This window comes from Enhydra lutris, unplaced genomic scaffold (genome assembly GCF_002288905.1).
Source record: "Enhydra lutris kenyoni isolate GAN:26980312 unplaced genomic scaffold, ASM228890v2 scaffoldscaffold29, whole genome shotgun sequence".
Lineage (NCBI taxonomy): Eukaryota > Metazoa > Chordata > Mammalia > Carnivora > Mustelidae > Enhydra > Enhydra lutris.
In genome coordinates this window covers 12,406,676-12,421,841 of record NW_019154113.1, presented here as the reverse complement: position 1 = coordinate 12,421,841, position 15,166 = coordinate 12,406,676, and the positions used below count along the sequence as shown (strand labels likewise).

The 15,166-nt window shown below is 47.5% G+C and overlaps 1 protein-coding gene across 2 annotated transcripts in view; it reads left to right on the top strand.

The window, feature by feature from the left end:
- Positions 1-15,166, top strand: part of LOC111152569 (solute carrier organic anion transporter family member 3A1) — a 300,984-nt gene that overhangs the window by 280,134 nt on the left and 5,684 nt on the right. The window contains exon 10 of one of the 2 annotated variants that reach the window (XM_022511052.1): positions 12,035-12,277. In XM_022511052.1, the coding sequence (XP_022366760.1) occupies positions 12,035-12,277 (243 nt within the window). Of the gene's footprint in view, positions 1-12,034; positions 12,415-15,166 lie in introns of those variants that run through there. The other variant, XM_022511051.1, reaches the window with a different exon arrangement.

The window sequence follows — 15,166 nt, the reverse complement described above, 5'->3', positions numbered from 1 at the left end:
GCAGCTCTTTGGCTAGCGAGGATGCTGTCAAGGGGCCACGTTTCCAGGTAGCCAAAAAGCAGAAAAGGAACCAGGTCTGTTAAGAGCCTGCTCCACGAGGGCCTCTCAGAAATGCCGTCTCATGTAATCTGTATGAAAGCCCCCTACCAGAAGGCATTTTGTGCCTGTTTTAGTAGACAATGCAACTGAGATTCAATGCATTTGAGTGACTTCCCAGGGTCACAGGCTCTCACGTGGCAGAGTCGGAATCCAGAGTCTGTCTGCAGTCCCTAAGCTCTCATAGCCTCCACACCACCAAGAAACCTGCAGGCGTGAGCTCTGTGCTTGAAAGAAAGGCAGCTTTCAGCTCTGTCCTGACGAGCGTCTGCCAGTAGAGCTGCCTGAGATGTTCTCCAAAATACTGAGTTTGCTTACAAAACAGTCTTGCAACCTTCTCAATGCATGAACAACCCGGGAGAAGGGAGGATTCTGCACTTTGCAAAGATCAGAACCTCCTTGTGCGCGTGTTTCCCCCTCCATCCCTTGCGAATATCAGAACTCTTCTGTGTTTTGCCTTGGAAAGCTTCAGAGCCAGCCCTCGGCCAGCCACCGATTCCCAGGAGCTTAGCGGGAGGGTAAATAAGATGTTTTCTGGAGCCCTGGAAATCCCTGATAAGAGGCCTAAAATCTTCTCTTCAAATCAACAAACTTTGAATTAGTAAGGAGATTATTGGGTTTGGAGTTTGGAAATGTCAAGCCTGGGACAAATAAGTAGTCTCCCCCAGCTTCAGTTTCTCTGCATATAAAATAGGGGGTGTTACAGGGTTACGAAGGGGGCTTATGATATACAGAGAGGACCGCCCCACACAGTGCTGGGGAGAGGGGATAGTTAATAGAGTCGTTACTGTGTTAACAGTGAAAGTTATTTACCAGCATAAATGGGTTCATTCAGGAATAACAGAATTGCAATTTGGGACATACAAGCTACTTACGAAATCACAGGCAAGTCCCATTGTAAACAAAGGAGAGGAACTTTACGGAGAAAAGAGGAGATTGGGCGGGGTTGTTTTCAAGGAAAGCACAAGTCCGCCGTGACGATGGGTCCTCAGTGGCTGAGTTGCTGCGACGGTGGATTTCTTAAAGGAGATTCAGTGTCCTTGGTTCCCTCTTTATGACCGTAATTGATGATTCTTCTGCTGGGGCCTGTGAGTGGTATGCCTTCTTAGTCTATCTTCCCCACCCCATTTCAGTGAGGTGTTCCTTTGTTTCTACATTTTCGCCTTTTGATCAAGATCTTTCTCCAGAAGCATCTCTAAGCAAGAGTCAGATTTTCATAGTTCCGTGGCCTTTTTTTCCCTCGTGGCCCGTGGAGATGGGGACATTGTGCAGATGGGAAGCCTACTGAGGTCATCCCATTCAAGTAACAAGGACAGATAGCAGGAGAAATCTCAGGCAGTGAGTGGAGAATTGTGTCCTTACTGGGTACAGTGTTTTCACAAAGGTTTGAGAGGCAGTAAGTACAGAAATCAAAAGGAACATGACCATTCCAGATTGCGTGATGAGGTTTTAAAACAAGATCCTAGATCGGAAAGGAGCCACCTGACACTACTTATTGGCCCTCACTCCAGCTTAGGGAAGGAAAGTCCCACTTCAGAGACAAACCCCAGAGTCACATCTCTCTCCTGGGAGTCCCTCAAAGCACTCATGAGAACAGAACAGTGGACACCTCCGGGTCCCCCCTGAAAAATTCACCACGTGCATTTTAGAAGCTACACTTCAGGTATAAACACAAGCAATCACTGGTGAACTTTTTGCAAAACAGCAAAATTTCAAAGACATTTAAAAGCGGCATCGTTATCTCAAAACAAGTGCCAGAACTCATAGATGTTACTAATAATACAGTGAAGTTGAAAATCCAGAAACTGTAAATTTTGAGTAAGACTCTAGAGTCCATTAATTTCCAAATGAAAAAGACAGACTTTGTTGAGCCTGGAAACTTCTCACAAGCCTGGCCCACGGATCCCTTCAGATGTTGTCTGCTTCAGTGGCAGGAAATCTTTTGTTTCAGGTCACCAGATGGGGTGCAAGCCCAGTGAGGGTTTGGTGCTCTCTTTGGATGAGTCATGTGAATCCGGGAATCTGTTCTCTGGTATTTGGCTGCACAGTGTTGGTTAATCAGTGCGAGGTTGAAGAGAATCTTCCTGGAGGTGTCTTTTCCAACAGACCAAAGGTTGGGTTTGCAAAGGGGTGATATTCAAGGTCTTCATCTCCCAGGAGGGCACACTGAAAAGATTGTTCCACTGAAGCATGGCTGTTTTTATAGAAGCAGTTAGGCCTTTACAGTACTGAAGGGTATCTTACCAACAGTGGGCCAGCATGTTACCAAACTCAAGCTGGGCTTCTGGTCGCTCAAGAGGCCAATAGTCCAAGAGACGAGTTTGTGATCAGAAAGGAACATAAGCTTTATTCAGGAGGCTGACCACGTGGGAAGAAGGCAGGCTCTTGTCCAAAAGGCAACTCAGGTTTCTACCTGGCGCTGAAGTTTCCAAAGCTCAGGGTCATCAGCAAAGGGAATGCAGTGGCCTGTGATATTTTTCAGTCACGGGCAGATGCAGTGCTGCTGGCTGCAGACGTTCTGTCCATGCTCAGGGAGCCGGGTCCTGTTTTGTGATGTGCAGGAGTACTGTGATCTATGGGGTCAAAGGCAAGGTCTACAGCAACCCTAGAGCCTGGCAAAGTTCTGGTCCTTCTCAAGGCCAGTGGTCTGCAAATCTCCAAGTCAGTTAGTTCTGCTACAGATCAAGGGACTTAGGTCAGCAAGGAGGAGGAGCACACTTACCTCTCAGGTTAACACACTCCTTAAGACCAGCTAGAGTGCTCTTACAAAAGGAGGGAGGAACCAAGCACACTGGACATCCTGTGACTATCCCAGTAGGGGTGGAGCTGAGATTTAGAAAGCAAAAAGCAATGCTTTCAAGCCAAGGTTTTGGGAGAGCTACAGATTTTGCCAGTGGAATGTTCCTAGCACCGTTAGTCCATTCACGAAACCCTGAGGATTGAGGGTGGGACGCACAATGAGAGTATCCTACAACTCGCCAAACAGTGCAGACATTCAAAGTACCTGACTGATAAAATGGGGTCTCCGATCACTATGAAGGTCCAGAGGAGTTCCCCAGGTGGGAATCATTTCTCCTAACAGAATTTTAGCCACAGAGGAGGCAGTGGCCTGTAAGGGAAAGCTTCAGTCCAGTGAGGAAACGTACAAAACCACGACTAAAACTTTATGAAACTCATCTGCAAACCTCGAATGGCCCGTTAGGTAATTTAAAGTGCCCTACAGCAACGGAAACAGGTTTCCCTGCATCGTTATTTTGGACGGAGGGGTGGGGGGTCAAGTGAGGCACACACATTGTCAGCCTTCTTAATATTTCCTCACCAATATTGGTTCATACTTGCTACCATTTTGTCAGGAGACCAATACGTGTGCGGCACGTTTGTCAGCAGTTTAATATATGTGAAGCTGTAAGTAGTGGGAATTTTAGAATTTCTGGTAGGGCCGAGTTAGTTGGTCTGAAGCAGAGCTCTCTGTTTTGTTATTTTTTTTTTTTTAAAGATTTTATTTATTTATTTGACAGAGAGAGATCACAAGTAGACGGAGAGGCAGGCAGAGAGAGAGAGAGAGAGAGGGAAGCAGGCTCCCTGCTGAGCAGAGAGCCCGATGCGGGACTCGATCCCAGGACCCTGAGATCATGACCTGAGCCGAAGGCAGCGGCTTAACCCACTGAGCCACCCAGGCGCCCCTGTTTTGTTATTTTGTTATTTTGCAATTATTATTATTATGTTGTTATTGTTATTTTGCAATTATTAGATCTCTGATACTGTTTTTCCTTCCCTGGGGCCTATGGCCGGTCATCTCCGGTCAATTTTAACAAATGATCATTTATGAGAACATCCCTTTGGCCCATGACAGAGGTTTGGCTATTGGTTTCCTTACAAGCAGCCCTTTTGTAGAAATATTAGCAAGGTGCTTTTCTTTGACCTCTAGGGAGTCCAGTCTGGAATGCCCAGGAACCTTAATAATATTCCAAAGCTGTGAGCTACCCCAAAGGCAAACTGGACTGTCAGTTTGAATGTTCGTGGTTTCACCCTGGGCTGAGCCACGAGCGTGAATGGATGTGTAACTCAGATCAAGGGACTGCCTCAGTGACTTCAAAAAGAGTTGCAATGACCTACCTATCCTATTTACCTTTTTCATCCTTTAAGAGCACCACCAATAAACCATGAAAAATCTGCCTTAGTGAGAGGATTTTCCTATACATGGTCACAGGGGGTCAAACGGTGGTCTGTCAGAAGTGGAGAGAACAGCAGGTGAAGGTTATTGCCTCAAGAAAGTCGTGTGAGGAGAAGTTGGTGGCCAGTTGCCTCACTCCTTGGTAGGAGTGAGGAAGATTCAGGCCTCTGTTCGAGGGGCACAAGGATGTTTGGAGGGGGTCTTCTCGCCTTAATAAATGGGCAGTGGCAGGAAGGGCCCTGAGATGGAAGGGTTTGGGGGGATATCGCTGTGCCGCAGAGGCCCCAGTACCCTAGGGGTTGATGGTGGTCCCATGTTTTGGTTGGGTCCTCAAAGGACATTCCTTCCCCTCTCATAAAAGCAGGGAAAGGGGAAGTTGATAATTAGAATATCCGAGGACAGGGGACTTCATTAGGCTTTTCTTTAAAGTCTCAAAACCTGTGTCTTCCTGATCTTTCCAAATGATAGGATCAGGTTCGTCAATTTTTAGAAAGCATATAGAGGTTAGAGAAAAGTCTGGAATCTCATTTCGACTGTATCTAGCCCCCACCCCACCCCCCCCCCAAAAGAAAAACTCATTAAATGGTGCTTAGTTTTAGGTTTTGGGAAGTTCTGGGTGCTGTGAAAACTACCTGAATCCAAACGTAGTCCTTATTCTGAAATCAGGTGCCCTTTTGTCGACCTTGAGTTCGAGGCAACTGCAATTTCTCTCTGACCCTTAAGGGCCAAAAGTAAGTAGATGCTTACTTAAAACAACCTGGCTGGCTAGGTCGGTTAAGCATCCAACTCTTGATTTCAGCTCAGGTCGTGATCTCAGGGTCATGAGATCCTGGGTATGGAGGCTGCTGACGATTCCTCGCTCTTCCTCTGCTTCTTGCCCCGTGCTCGTGCACATGCACACGTGTGTGGGTGTGATTGTGCTCTCTCAAAAAAAAGAACAAGGTTAAGGGAGCAGAAAAGGAAATCCTCTCTCTTGTAACAAACATCATCCAAATCAACTTGTGAGGATTGTGAAAAGTTCTCTGTTGTAACCCCTGGGGCATTCCCGACTAGGTATAATCAGAAACATCATTCACTCTCTTTATCAACTGGAATGCTGAAAAAAATGCACTGCACAGACCAACTACAGTGAAAATTTCCTTTGAGTGGGAATAGCTACCAATGGCGTATGGGGGTTGGGAATTACCCGGTACCGAAGGATAGTAATCTTATTGCTTCGAGGTCATGGACGAACTTCCATCTGCAGCCACTGGGTTTTCTCATGAGTAAAATAGGAATATTACAGAGACTAGTTCAGGGGCTAATAAAGCCTTGGGCCCTGTAATCTACTATTATGGGCTTGATGCCTTGAAGGGTTTCTTTATAGGGTATTGATTACTTCTGGAGAGAGGTTTTGAGGGGTCTGTTTGAATCTTGATGGGAGGTATACTGTGGATCCTGCCAGTATCAATGGAACATCTTGCCTGTAAAAAGGGTGTTAGCTGGGATGCCTGGGTGGCTCAGTTGGTTAAGCGGCTACCTTCGGCTCAGGTCATGATCCCAGCGTCCTGGGATCGAGTCCCACATCAGGCTCCCTGCTCGGCAGGGAACCTGCTTCTCCCTCTGCCTGCCACTCTGTCTGCCTGTGCTCACTCTCTCTGACAAATAAATAAATAAAATCTTTTTTTAAAAAAAGGGTGGTATCTGATCCAATAGAGACAAATGATGGGTGTCCCCAGACTCAGCCATGATGCAGGCAGAGTCGGAACAAACACTAGATGCCCAAGGGTCGTTTAATTCACCTGGTTGGCTATTTTGATTACTACGGTCAGGTTCTTTAGGAAAAAGAAATTCTGGCATGATATTTTTCTAAGAAATCTGAGCCTGATAAGTAAATAAGGAGGAAAGGGTGAGTATCAGTGGGCCTGAGCAGGGGGGAATAGGTCCAGAGATGGGAAGCTGTTGAGGATTACTAAAGATTCCCCACTATTTGAACTGGTTTCTTACCTGAGGTAGGGGCTTGAGCGATAAGAATTTAGCTCTGGGGTCAATAAAGACAAAGAAATTCATTCCCAGTCTGGAGACTGGTTTCTCTGAGCTCATGCAGAAAGAGGATTGGGAAGAGCCCCACCACTGGGAATTAAGAGGACATCAGGAAGGCTGGACAGAAGGCTGCAGGTGCCTACAGCCCTTGTTTGTTGTCCCATGGTCCTGGCCCTTAGTAGTAATAGCAGAAATCAGAGAAGGGTTGGTTTTGTTTAGGGGTGTTGATTTGCCAGCATTGAAAATTAAGAATTTTAGTACTTTCTTTTAGGCAACTCATCTACGGTACAAGTGAGCTGATTTGCCAAATTGATTCTGGGGTGGGCAGTTTCCTGTTCCATTCTGGTCCCTTTAACTAAAGAAGAAATACCGGGGCATCTGGGTGGCTCAGTCGGTTGAGTATCCAACTCTTGGCTTTGGGTCATCATCTCAGGGCTGGGAGATTGAGCCCTGTGTCGGGCTCCGTGCTGAGTAGGGAGAATCTTCAGATTCTCGCTCGCTCTCAAAAAAAATAATGAAAAGAAAGAAAATACCGTGTACAGAACAGTAACAAACAATGAATTGAGTTCAGTGCTCCCAGGCTGGATTCTACATTTAAAGGAAGACCAGAATGTTTTTTAAAAAACAATTTGGAGTTGATTATAATAGTCATGAACAAGTTCAACAGGCTTTTGTGTGCAAACCTGAATTTTGTTCCAATCAACAGGCTTAGGAAAAGCTACTGTAATTGCTAGGGGAAGCTTTCCAGAGAGTGTTCTAGCATCCTGCCAAAAGTTAGGGGTCTGTTTTCTCTAAATCCCCTTCAGGCTATTCCCATTGGGCTAGTTTCATCCATTGCTTGGCCAGACCCTCACTGACAAGCCTGTGGACTAATAAATCCGAGAAACCAGGTTAGTAAATGGGAATAACTCTGTTAAGTTCTTGAGCAAACATAATGGGGCTCCTCAGTCACTTTGGGAAAGTCTTTAAGGATGGCTCACAATTTGGCTTTATTCCAGGGAACATAAGAAATGTGGGGCTTGGGCACCTGGGTGGCTCAGTGGGTTAAGCCGCTGCCTTCGGCTCAGGTCATGATCTCAGGTTCCTGGGATCGAGTCCCGCATCGGGCTCTCTGCTCAGCAGGGAGCCTGCTTCCCTCCCTCTCTCTGCCTGCCTGTCTACTTGTGATCTCTCTCTGTCAAATAAATAAAAATCTTTAAAAAAAAAAAAAAAAGAAATGTGGGGCTTATTTGGATGCTCCAAGACTTAACTTTAAAGACGTCTGGGAGAGGAGGGAGAAGTTCCTTCAGAGGGAAAGGGAAGTGGAGAGAAAGGATTAACGTGGGGCAGGGTAGAGGAGATGCAGAGCAGTTAGAGGAAAATGGCGTCAGAGGTTGGACCTGAGCCAGGGGGCTGCCCTCCATCTTGAGACAAAGAGAACAGGGAAGGGGAAGAGTGGCCTCAGCCGCCCTTTTTTCTTTGTCTTAGCTAATATAAATTTCAGGTTCCTGATAACATTTGGAATTTTCAAAATACCAGTCAAGACAGGCTTCCCCTTCAGTTGATAATTTTACAGCCAGGCCTGCCCAATCCATTTTGAGAAGAGTCGATTTAGGAAGATGGAAGTTTCCATCAAGTTCCAGTGACTTTTGGTTAAGTTGGCCCATTTCGTTAGAAATATGCATGAAGGGGGTCAGCCGTTCTTAAACATAAAACCAGTTGGGGTCTCGGGGAGGGCACTCCCCTAAAGCATTTTGAGGGCTGGGACCCTGTTTCTTAGAGATGTATTCTCTAGAGAAACAAAAATGTCCTAAACACCGTTTTTCAACAGGAATGACCTGATTCCAAAAGGAATCCTACCAAAGGCCAAAATGAGTACTCTCAGAAAGAAGAAAGCCTTAAAACAGATCCCGAATAAAGACTGGAGAGCTCCAAACACAGAGCAGAGCTTGAAATCCAGGAGAAAACTTACCTACCTGCAAAGGCTAAGCTCAGCAGGAAAGCAGCTCGCTTGGCTCTGGACCAAACCAGCACCGGTTTGCTCACAGAGCTGTTGTAGGTCTTACCTGGATCCCACTCTGATCACTAAAATAATGTGGATGTTAAAAGTAAAAGCCCATTATTTTACCAGAAAAAAAAAAGGGGGGGGAGTGTTTATTTGAGAATAACAGAATTGCAATTCGGGGCATGTAAGCTACCGCAAAACCATAGGCGAGTCCTGCCGTAGACAGAGGAGAGGAGGTTAACTTTCTGGAGGAGGAAGAGGACCTCGGGAGGGTCCTGAGTGAAAGTTCATTGGAGAAAAAGAGCAAGAGTTCAGGGTGATGGAGAACAGGTTCTCACTGGCTGAGTTTCCGGGTAGTCCATTTCTTGTAGGAGATGCAACGTACGTCTTTCCCTGCTGGGGTCTGTAATGGTCAGTTCTGTTGTATGGCTTCCCCCTTCTGTCCTCCCTACTCCATTTTAATGAGGTTTCCTTTCAGTAACTTCTGCCATTGTAAAGGAGTCTCCCGTTGGCGTCTGGGGAGGTCGTAGCTGGCAGGGACGGCCCAAGCGTTTATTTGGCCCACCTGAGTGATAAACAAAATGATGAGTGGCCGCATGTGAGAATTAGCCATAGGTGGGACTCCCTCGTGGGACTAATCAGGTGAGTGCTGGGATAACCGCTAAGATGCAGTTAGTTCTTCCTCGCTGGTACCCTCAGCACACCTGATAGCCAGAGCTCCCCTTTGGGAAAGAATTATTTTTTTTTAGATTTTATTTATTTGACAGAGATCACAAGTAGGCAGAGGGAAGGAGGGGGAAGCAGGCTCCCCGCGGAGCAGAAAACCTGATGCGGGGCTCGATCCCAGGACCCTGAGATCATGACCTGAGCTGAAGGCAGAGTCTTAACCTACTGAGCCACCCAGGTGCCCCTGGGGAAGAATTTTAAGTCACTATAAAGGAGAAGGTGAATTGGGTAGAAAAGCCAGTATTTTTTTTTTTCAGAGATCTAAAAGGAACCTCATAAAGGTTATACTTAAAGTATGAAACCCAGAGTTTAAATAGTTACCCCGGATCGTATAGCTTGAATCAGATAACAGGAGCTCTGGCCACGTGGGAGGACCGGACCTGTGCACAACACGAATTTGTACGGGTGCTCACCTTGACCCTGTCCTAGCAGGCGATATGAGCTCCATTTTAAAGATCAAGAAACTGAACCACCAAGAGATGAAGCGACTCGCCTCAAGGCTTTCGACTCAAGTTAAAGTTCCTTCTTGTCTCTCACAAAGGCTCTCCAAAATACGAAAAACTTTTTAGGCACTTAGCTTTCTAATTTCTGTTTGAAGGCTTTTTCTGACTCCTTCCAGGGCTGCGTCATCTGGTAATGGGGCTTGACAGTAGGCAGGATAAAGTTGACACGGCTAGCACAAAGAAGGATGCCCTACTTTAACGATAACACAATATTTTTAAAACCCTCGCACAGATACGGATATGTGAAGGAGTTACATAGTGGCATTTTAGAGGGCTATTTTGGTCGGAGCAAGTATTAAAGAATGACTTCTTTATATTGCAAATTTCCTCCCATGTGCTGAAAATAGGACCTGATTTGCCCAGTGTGGGTTTGCCTGCAACTCTTCCAGCCCCTTTGCATTGGGGGCGGTGGCAGGAGTCGGGGTGGGGGGGGGTGGGGGGCGGGGTGCGCAAGGCATCCCTGTGCTGTCAGTCCCTTCCCAAGGCAGAGCTGTTGTCAGCTGCTGTCCGTCTTAGCAACTCCTCGCCCGGTGATGGGCAAGCTAGGACCAAGTGACCTCAAGAGAGAAGAAAGAGGAGGGAGGAGCACTTGGGGGCTATCACCAACTCCTAAAACCCAGAGAAATCGGTGAATGGGTTCAAACGATCCCCAGGCCATAGGAACAGCCAGATCTGTCCCATTTTCCCTGATCAGTTTTCATTGGCTCCATATCTCCATTTCTTTACCTACATAATGTGGAATGTGACTTAGTTTCTCTTGTGTGGTCATTAGGACAGTCCAGTGAGCTCATGTTCAGTTAAATGAAGGGCATTTGTGGGAGGGACTGGGAGAATGCCCAGTGGTTGGAGAGGAAAGCCTCAGACACTTTGGGGCAGAGAACCCTGGGATGAGGACTTTACTTCCAGTGGACCCAAGCTGACCTACAAGCTGAAAAGAGGGAACAGCTTAAATTCCTTTTCTGGGGTTTCTCTCCAGGCTCACAAGGGGCAGAGCTGGGCAGGGGTAAGGCTGGACTAAGGGCTGAGGTGCCTGGGGACCCGGGAGCTCTGCCCCCCCTCATCAGCACTGATGAGGCAGTGCAGTTCCCCCACATCCATTCCAGGCCTGTTGTTAGAACCAAGAAAGTGCTTTTTCCCTCCCTGGCTGCCCTTGGAGGGCCCCTCAGAAGGGAGGGACACAGCCTATATAACACGGGTGTTCTAATTCTGGTGACTGTGAATGGACTTCAGGGGTCCACGAACCACCTGAAACATGAGTGTCATTTTGCGGGTTGATCTAGATCCTTAGTCCAGCAAAATGCATCTCATCGCATCAGATTCTCAGAGGTGACCTTCCTTGATAAAATGTGGGAACTCTGACCCTCCAGGGCTGGGCCCGGAAAGAACTCTCCGGATCGCAGGCCACCCCAGCGCTGGGATCTCGGATCTGTTGCCACCTGCATCCAGTGATCCCGTTCTGCTTTTGAGGTCTCTCCCTGGATATGATTGGCACCACGTTCTGGCCTTAGGGATCCTTTTTTTGTGAGGCAGTTAATTTGTATTAATGAACCCTCCATTGATTTCCCATAGTGCAGATGAAATGCTCCCCCTCCCCCGACCAGGGGTTGTTTCCCCAAACCTGATGACCCGGCCACACACCAAACATTCCAATTTAATTCTTCTAGGATGGAACGCCTTGGATGCTTTTAAATGGGCAGCCAGGACAGATCACCTTTGAGTTTAGACAAGGGCAAGACACACAGACGTGAATGAAGGAGACTAGTTTTTACCCCTCTGCCACTTTTGATCACTGGTTGAAAGCGCTTGGAATGTTTTCTAGTGAAGGTTTTAAAACCAGTTTCCAGCTCAGAATGAAAGGATTCAATGCAGTGGGAACGTCAAGAGGACGGGAAATTGTTAGCATGCAGGCATTTTTCATCTTAAATGATACATGCGTACACACGTATGCACGCATAACATACGAGGACATGTGTGTGTGTGTGTGTGTGTGTGTATATCACTAGGTAAAGCGTACTCATGTTCCACTTTGGATCCCTTCTGGTCCTGGCTCCCTCTACTCACACAACCTTAGAAGGGCCACCCCAGAACACGATACGCCGAGTACAGTCCCTGCTTCCGTTTCTGTCTAGGAGGATGCACTGCTTCCACACCAGGAACGGTCCCTTCCGGGAAGACTGGCTTTTGCTTCTCAAAATAGTAGCAGCCACCGTTCCTTTTGTCTAGTGTGTTCCAGGCACCCTTCTAAAGGCTTTCTGGGGGTTCCTTTGGTCAATCTTTCAAGCAATCTCAGCAGGAGTGATAGGATCCCCATTTTGCAGATGTGAAAACAGAGGCCCGGGGGGCTTCAAGACCGTGCACAGGTGAAGGCCGAGCTGGGGTTCAGACTCAAGTCTTCCCAGCCCATGCCCTGGAGCCCCCTAGGGGGCAGGGGGGTTCCTGTAGGGGGAAAGCGCGGTGCCTGCGTGCGGACAGCGGGGAGACCAGCCTGCAGAGCCCGACGAGCCTGACGTGTCCTTCCCCCTCTCGCAGGCTTCATCCCCCCTCCCCTCATCTTCGGGGCCGGCATCGACTCCACCTGCCTGTTCTGGAGCACGTTCTGCGGGGAGCAAGGCGCCTGTGTCCTGTATGACAACGTGGCCTACAGATACCTGTACGTCAGCATCGCCATCGTGCTGAAGTCGTCCGCCTTCGTCCTCTACACGACCACGTGGCAGTGCCTGCGGAAAAACTATAAACGCTACATCAAAAACCACGAGGGCGGGCTGAGCACCAGTGAGTTCTTTGCCTCTACTCTGACCCTAGACAATCTGGGGAGGGACCCTGTGCCCGCAAGCCAGACCCATAGGACAAAATTTATCTATAACCTTGAAGATCATGAGTGGTGTGAAAACATGGAGTCCGTTTTATAGTGATGGAAGGAGGTTGAACTCTGTATTAGTAATCCAAGGGTCATTTTTCCTAGGAAAAAAAAAAAAGTAAAAAAAAAAAAAAAACCAAAAAAACCAACTCCGTACAGAGACACACACACACACACAAACACACACAACACGACCTTTGTCCTTTTAAAATCAGAGCCAGACAGAATTCGGAATAAGGAGAGCGTGGGATCGTGTGTCTGACGTCCAAACCTGCTGGGGCCCAGAGTCTACTCTTTGAAGGCACCTCGTGCTGTTTCATGCCAACAGCTGTAAGCAACAGGCACTGCTAAATTCAGGGAACCGTGGTGGCCAGCTTGGAGGACGGACGTTTCTGGACATACATACACATACAAAACAAATTTTTTTAAAAGTCTACTACACATCACAAGTTGGCAACATTGCCAGGATAAGCACTAGGGACACACACCCCGTGCCACTTGCCCCCTCCACGCGAGGGTGGGGAGCGTGCAAGGCGGAGGAGCGGGTGCCCCCTCCTCCAACTCTCGCAATATGGGTCACGGTGTAGACGACTCACCCAGTCTGCCTGTGGTTCAAGGCCCCAGAGTTCTCTCAGTGATGCTAATGGGTGATCCGTGCTGGAGTCTCTAATTGGCACCTCTCACCAGCTCCATGTTCATGTTCAAGACTGAGGGCCCGAGGGGGGAGCCAAGTGTGGGGGGCCAGCACCTCATCTCCCCCCACCGCAGCACCCCCCCAGCCCCGCAGAGTGACCTCAGGAAGCAGTGGGCCTCGCCTGGCTATGACTGACTTTGCTCAGAGCCGGTGAAACCCATACAGTCCAAGTCATTTGCTTACATTTGCCAAACATTTTGCCATTTTTAAAGAAAAAAAAAATGCAATGCATATGAATTTCAAACTGTTGTATGTATAATCCTCTAATACTATTTTTAACCACTTCTAAAATCCGTGTTAACCCTTCAATCACTAACACAGTTCTCTAGGCTGAGTTTATGACGCTGGTTGGTTTTTCCTTTCCTCCTTTTTTTAATGCACCAAAAATATAATGTGATTCAAGGGATGCAATTAATCTATTGTAATTTTTTTTTATCGTTTTATCCTCATTTGGGTATTCTGCAAAAACAAGAATATACCATGTGCTACGAGAAGGAAAAAAAAAAATGCTTGAGAAAGAGTGTCTATGCAGCCTGCCTTTAAAAGAATCATATTTGAGACAACAGGGATAATGTGATGAATTGCAAATTCGCCTTCTGGCTTTATTCCCCGTGATTCAGTGATCACTGTCATGGGAAGCCCTTTTATATTCATATTTCACATTCTGAGAGGCGTTCTTTTCAGCTCGTGGAGGAGACACGCTTAGATGTGGGCTGTGTGGATGGGTGCGGTGCTTCTGGGGATAGGCAAGAGAAGGGATGATCCCCTAGCACGAGCTGTCAAGCCGTTTGTGGGGTCTGTGATAGTAAATAGACCCACGGGGTCGTGGAAGGCACCGCATGTCCAATGCATTAAAATGTCACTGTTTTTAGGATTGGTCTTGAACGAAGAGACCTCAGTCTGTGTTTTGGGCGTGGCTAACTCTCCAGCAGCTAGCAGGCAAACCTCATTGTTTGGGAGGGGAATCGTGGGAAAAGCTCTTGGGAGTCAGCAGTATCAGCCTCCTAAGGCCATTCCCGTAAGGGAACAGAGCTTTTGGGAGAGCCCGCACGCGCACACACACGTGGCCCAGTAAACGTTCCTTTTGTGTTTCCTCGGTGACCTTGGTCCAGGCCACTCATGACCCTGAGAAAGATCTCAAGGGTTGTTGGTTGGTTGGCCTTTTTGCCTGAGACCCAGATGTGCCGTTCCCCCGGAGGGCAACCAAAGAATCAGGAATGAAAAGAGTGGGGAGAAGAACGGCTGTTGTGCCCAATTTCTCACACACACTGTAAATGGGGCAGTTCGTGCGACAGTCGGAAACTAGAGAAATCCTCACCAAGCAAGGACGACTCAAAGAGAAGCTTGTGTCCTGGTGCGGGGCCACCGTGATCAGCTGCCTGGGACAGGATGCTTCCAGAACCACCCTTCTGTGTGTTTACTTTTAGTCCGTCCCTGTTCGTGAACATGGGAACACTCATCAGTATGTTAACTAGTAAGAGGCGGGATTGTTCTCCAACCAATTCATAAAATATGTATGCTCTGTCATTCCGAAGGCTTTGAAACTGTTCTGTACAGGTCTGGGGTGAATTTTGTTTTGAAATGTGTTGCTCATAGGTCACTGCCTTCTGCGTAGCTCTCCAAACTCAGTACACACACGCTGAGCCCCGCTGACCTCGTGTTTTCACGGGGCCGTTGGCTTTAAAAAGAAAGTTTTTTTGAAAATGGTTTGCATTTTGGATTGTTTTTCCCCCTGAGATTTTAGGATGAAGGGGATGTTGAGATGAAAAAGGAAAACACCTCCGGGGCTCAGTTTTGTCAGCAACAGGATCTGAACTTAAAGTCCCCCATTGCAAGATGGCCATAAAGCACGACGTGTCACCTTTTAGAGTTTTAACGTTTCTCCTCCTGCAGAACAGGAAACCTAGCCTGGTGTTGGGTTTTTCCTTTTGTGCTACAAAGAACCATTGTACGTACAGCGTTAGTTCTAGCCTCTCGGTCATATGTTTGGTTTTCAGAGCTATTTTGAATGAAAAGATTTCCTGGCCAGAGCTCCATTGGACTTAGAATAAACCTAGAAGGTGAACACCAAGCTTCTCTCTCTCTCCTGCTCCAAATTCCTCTGCCATCT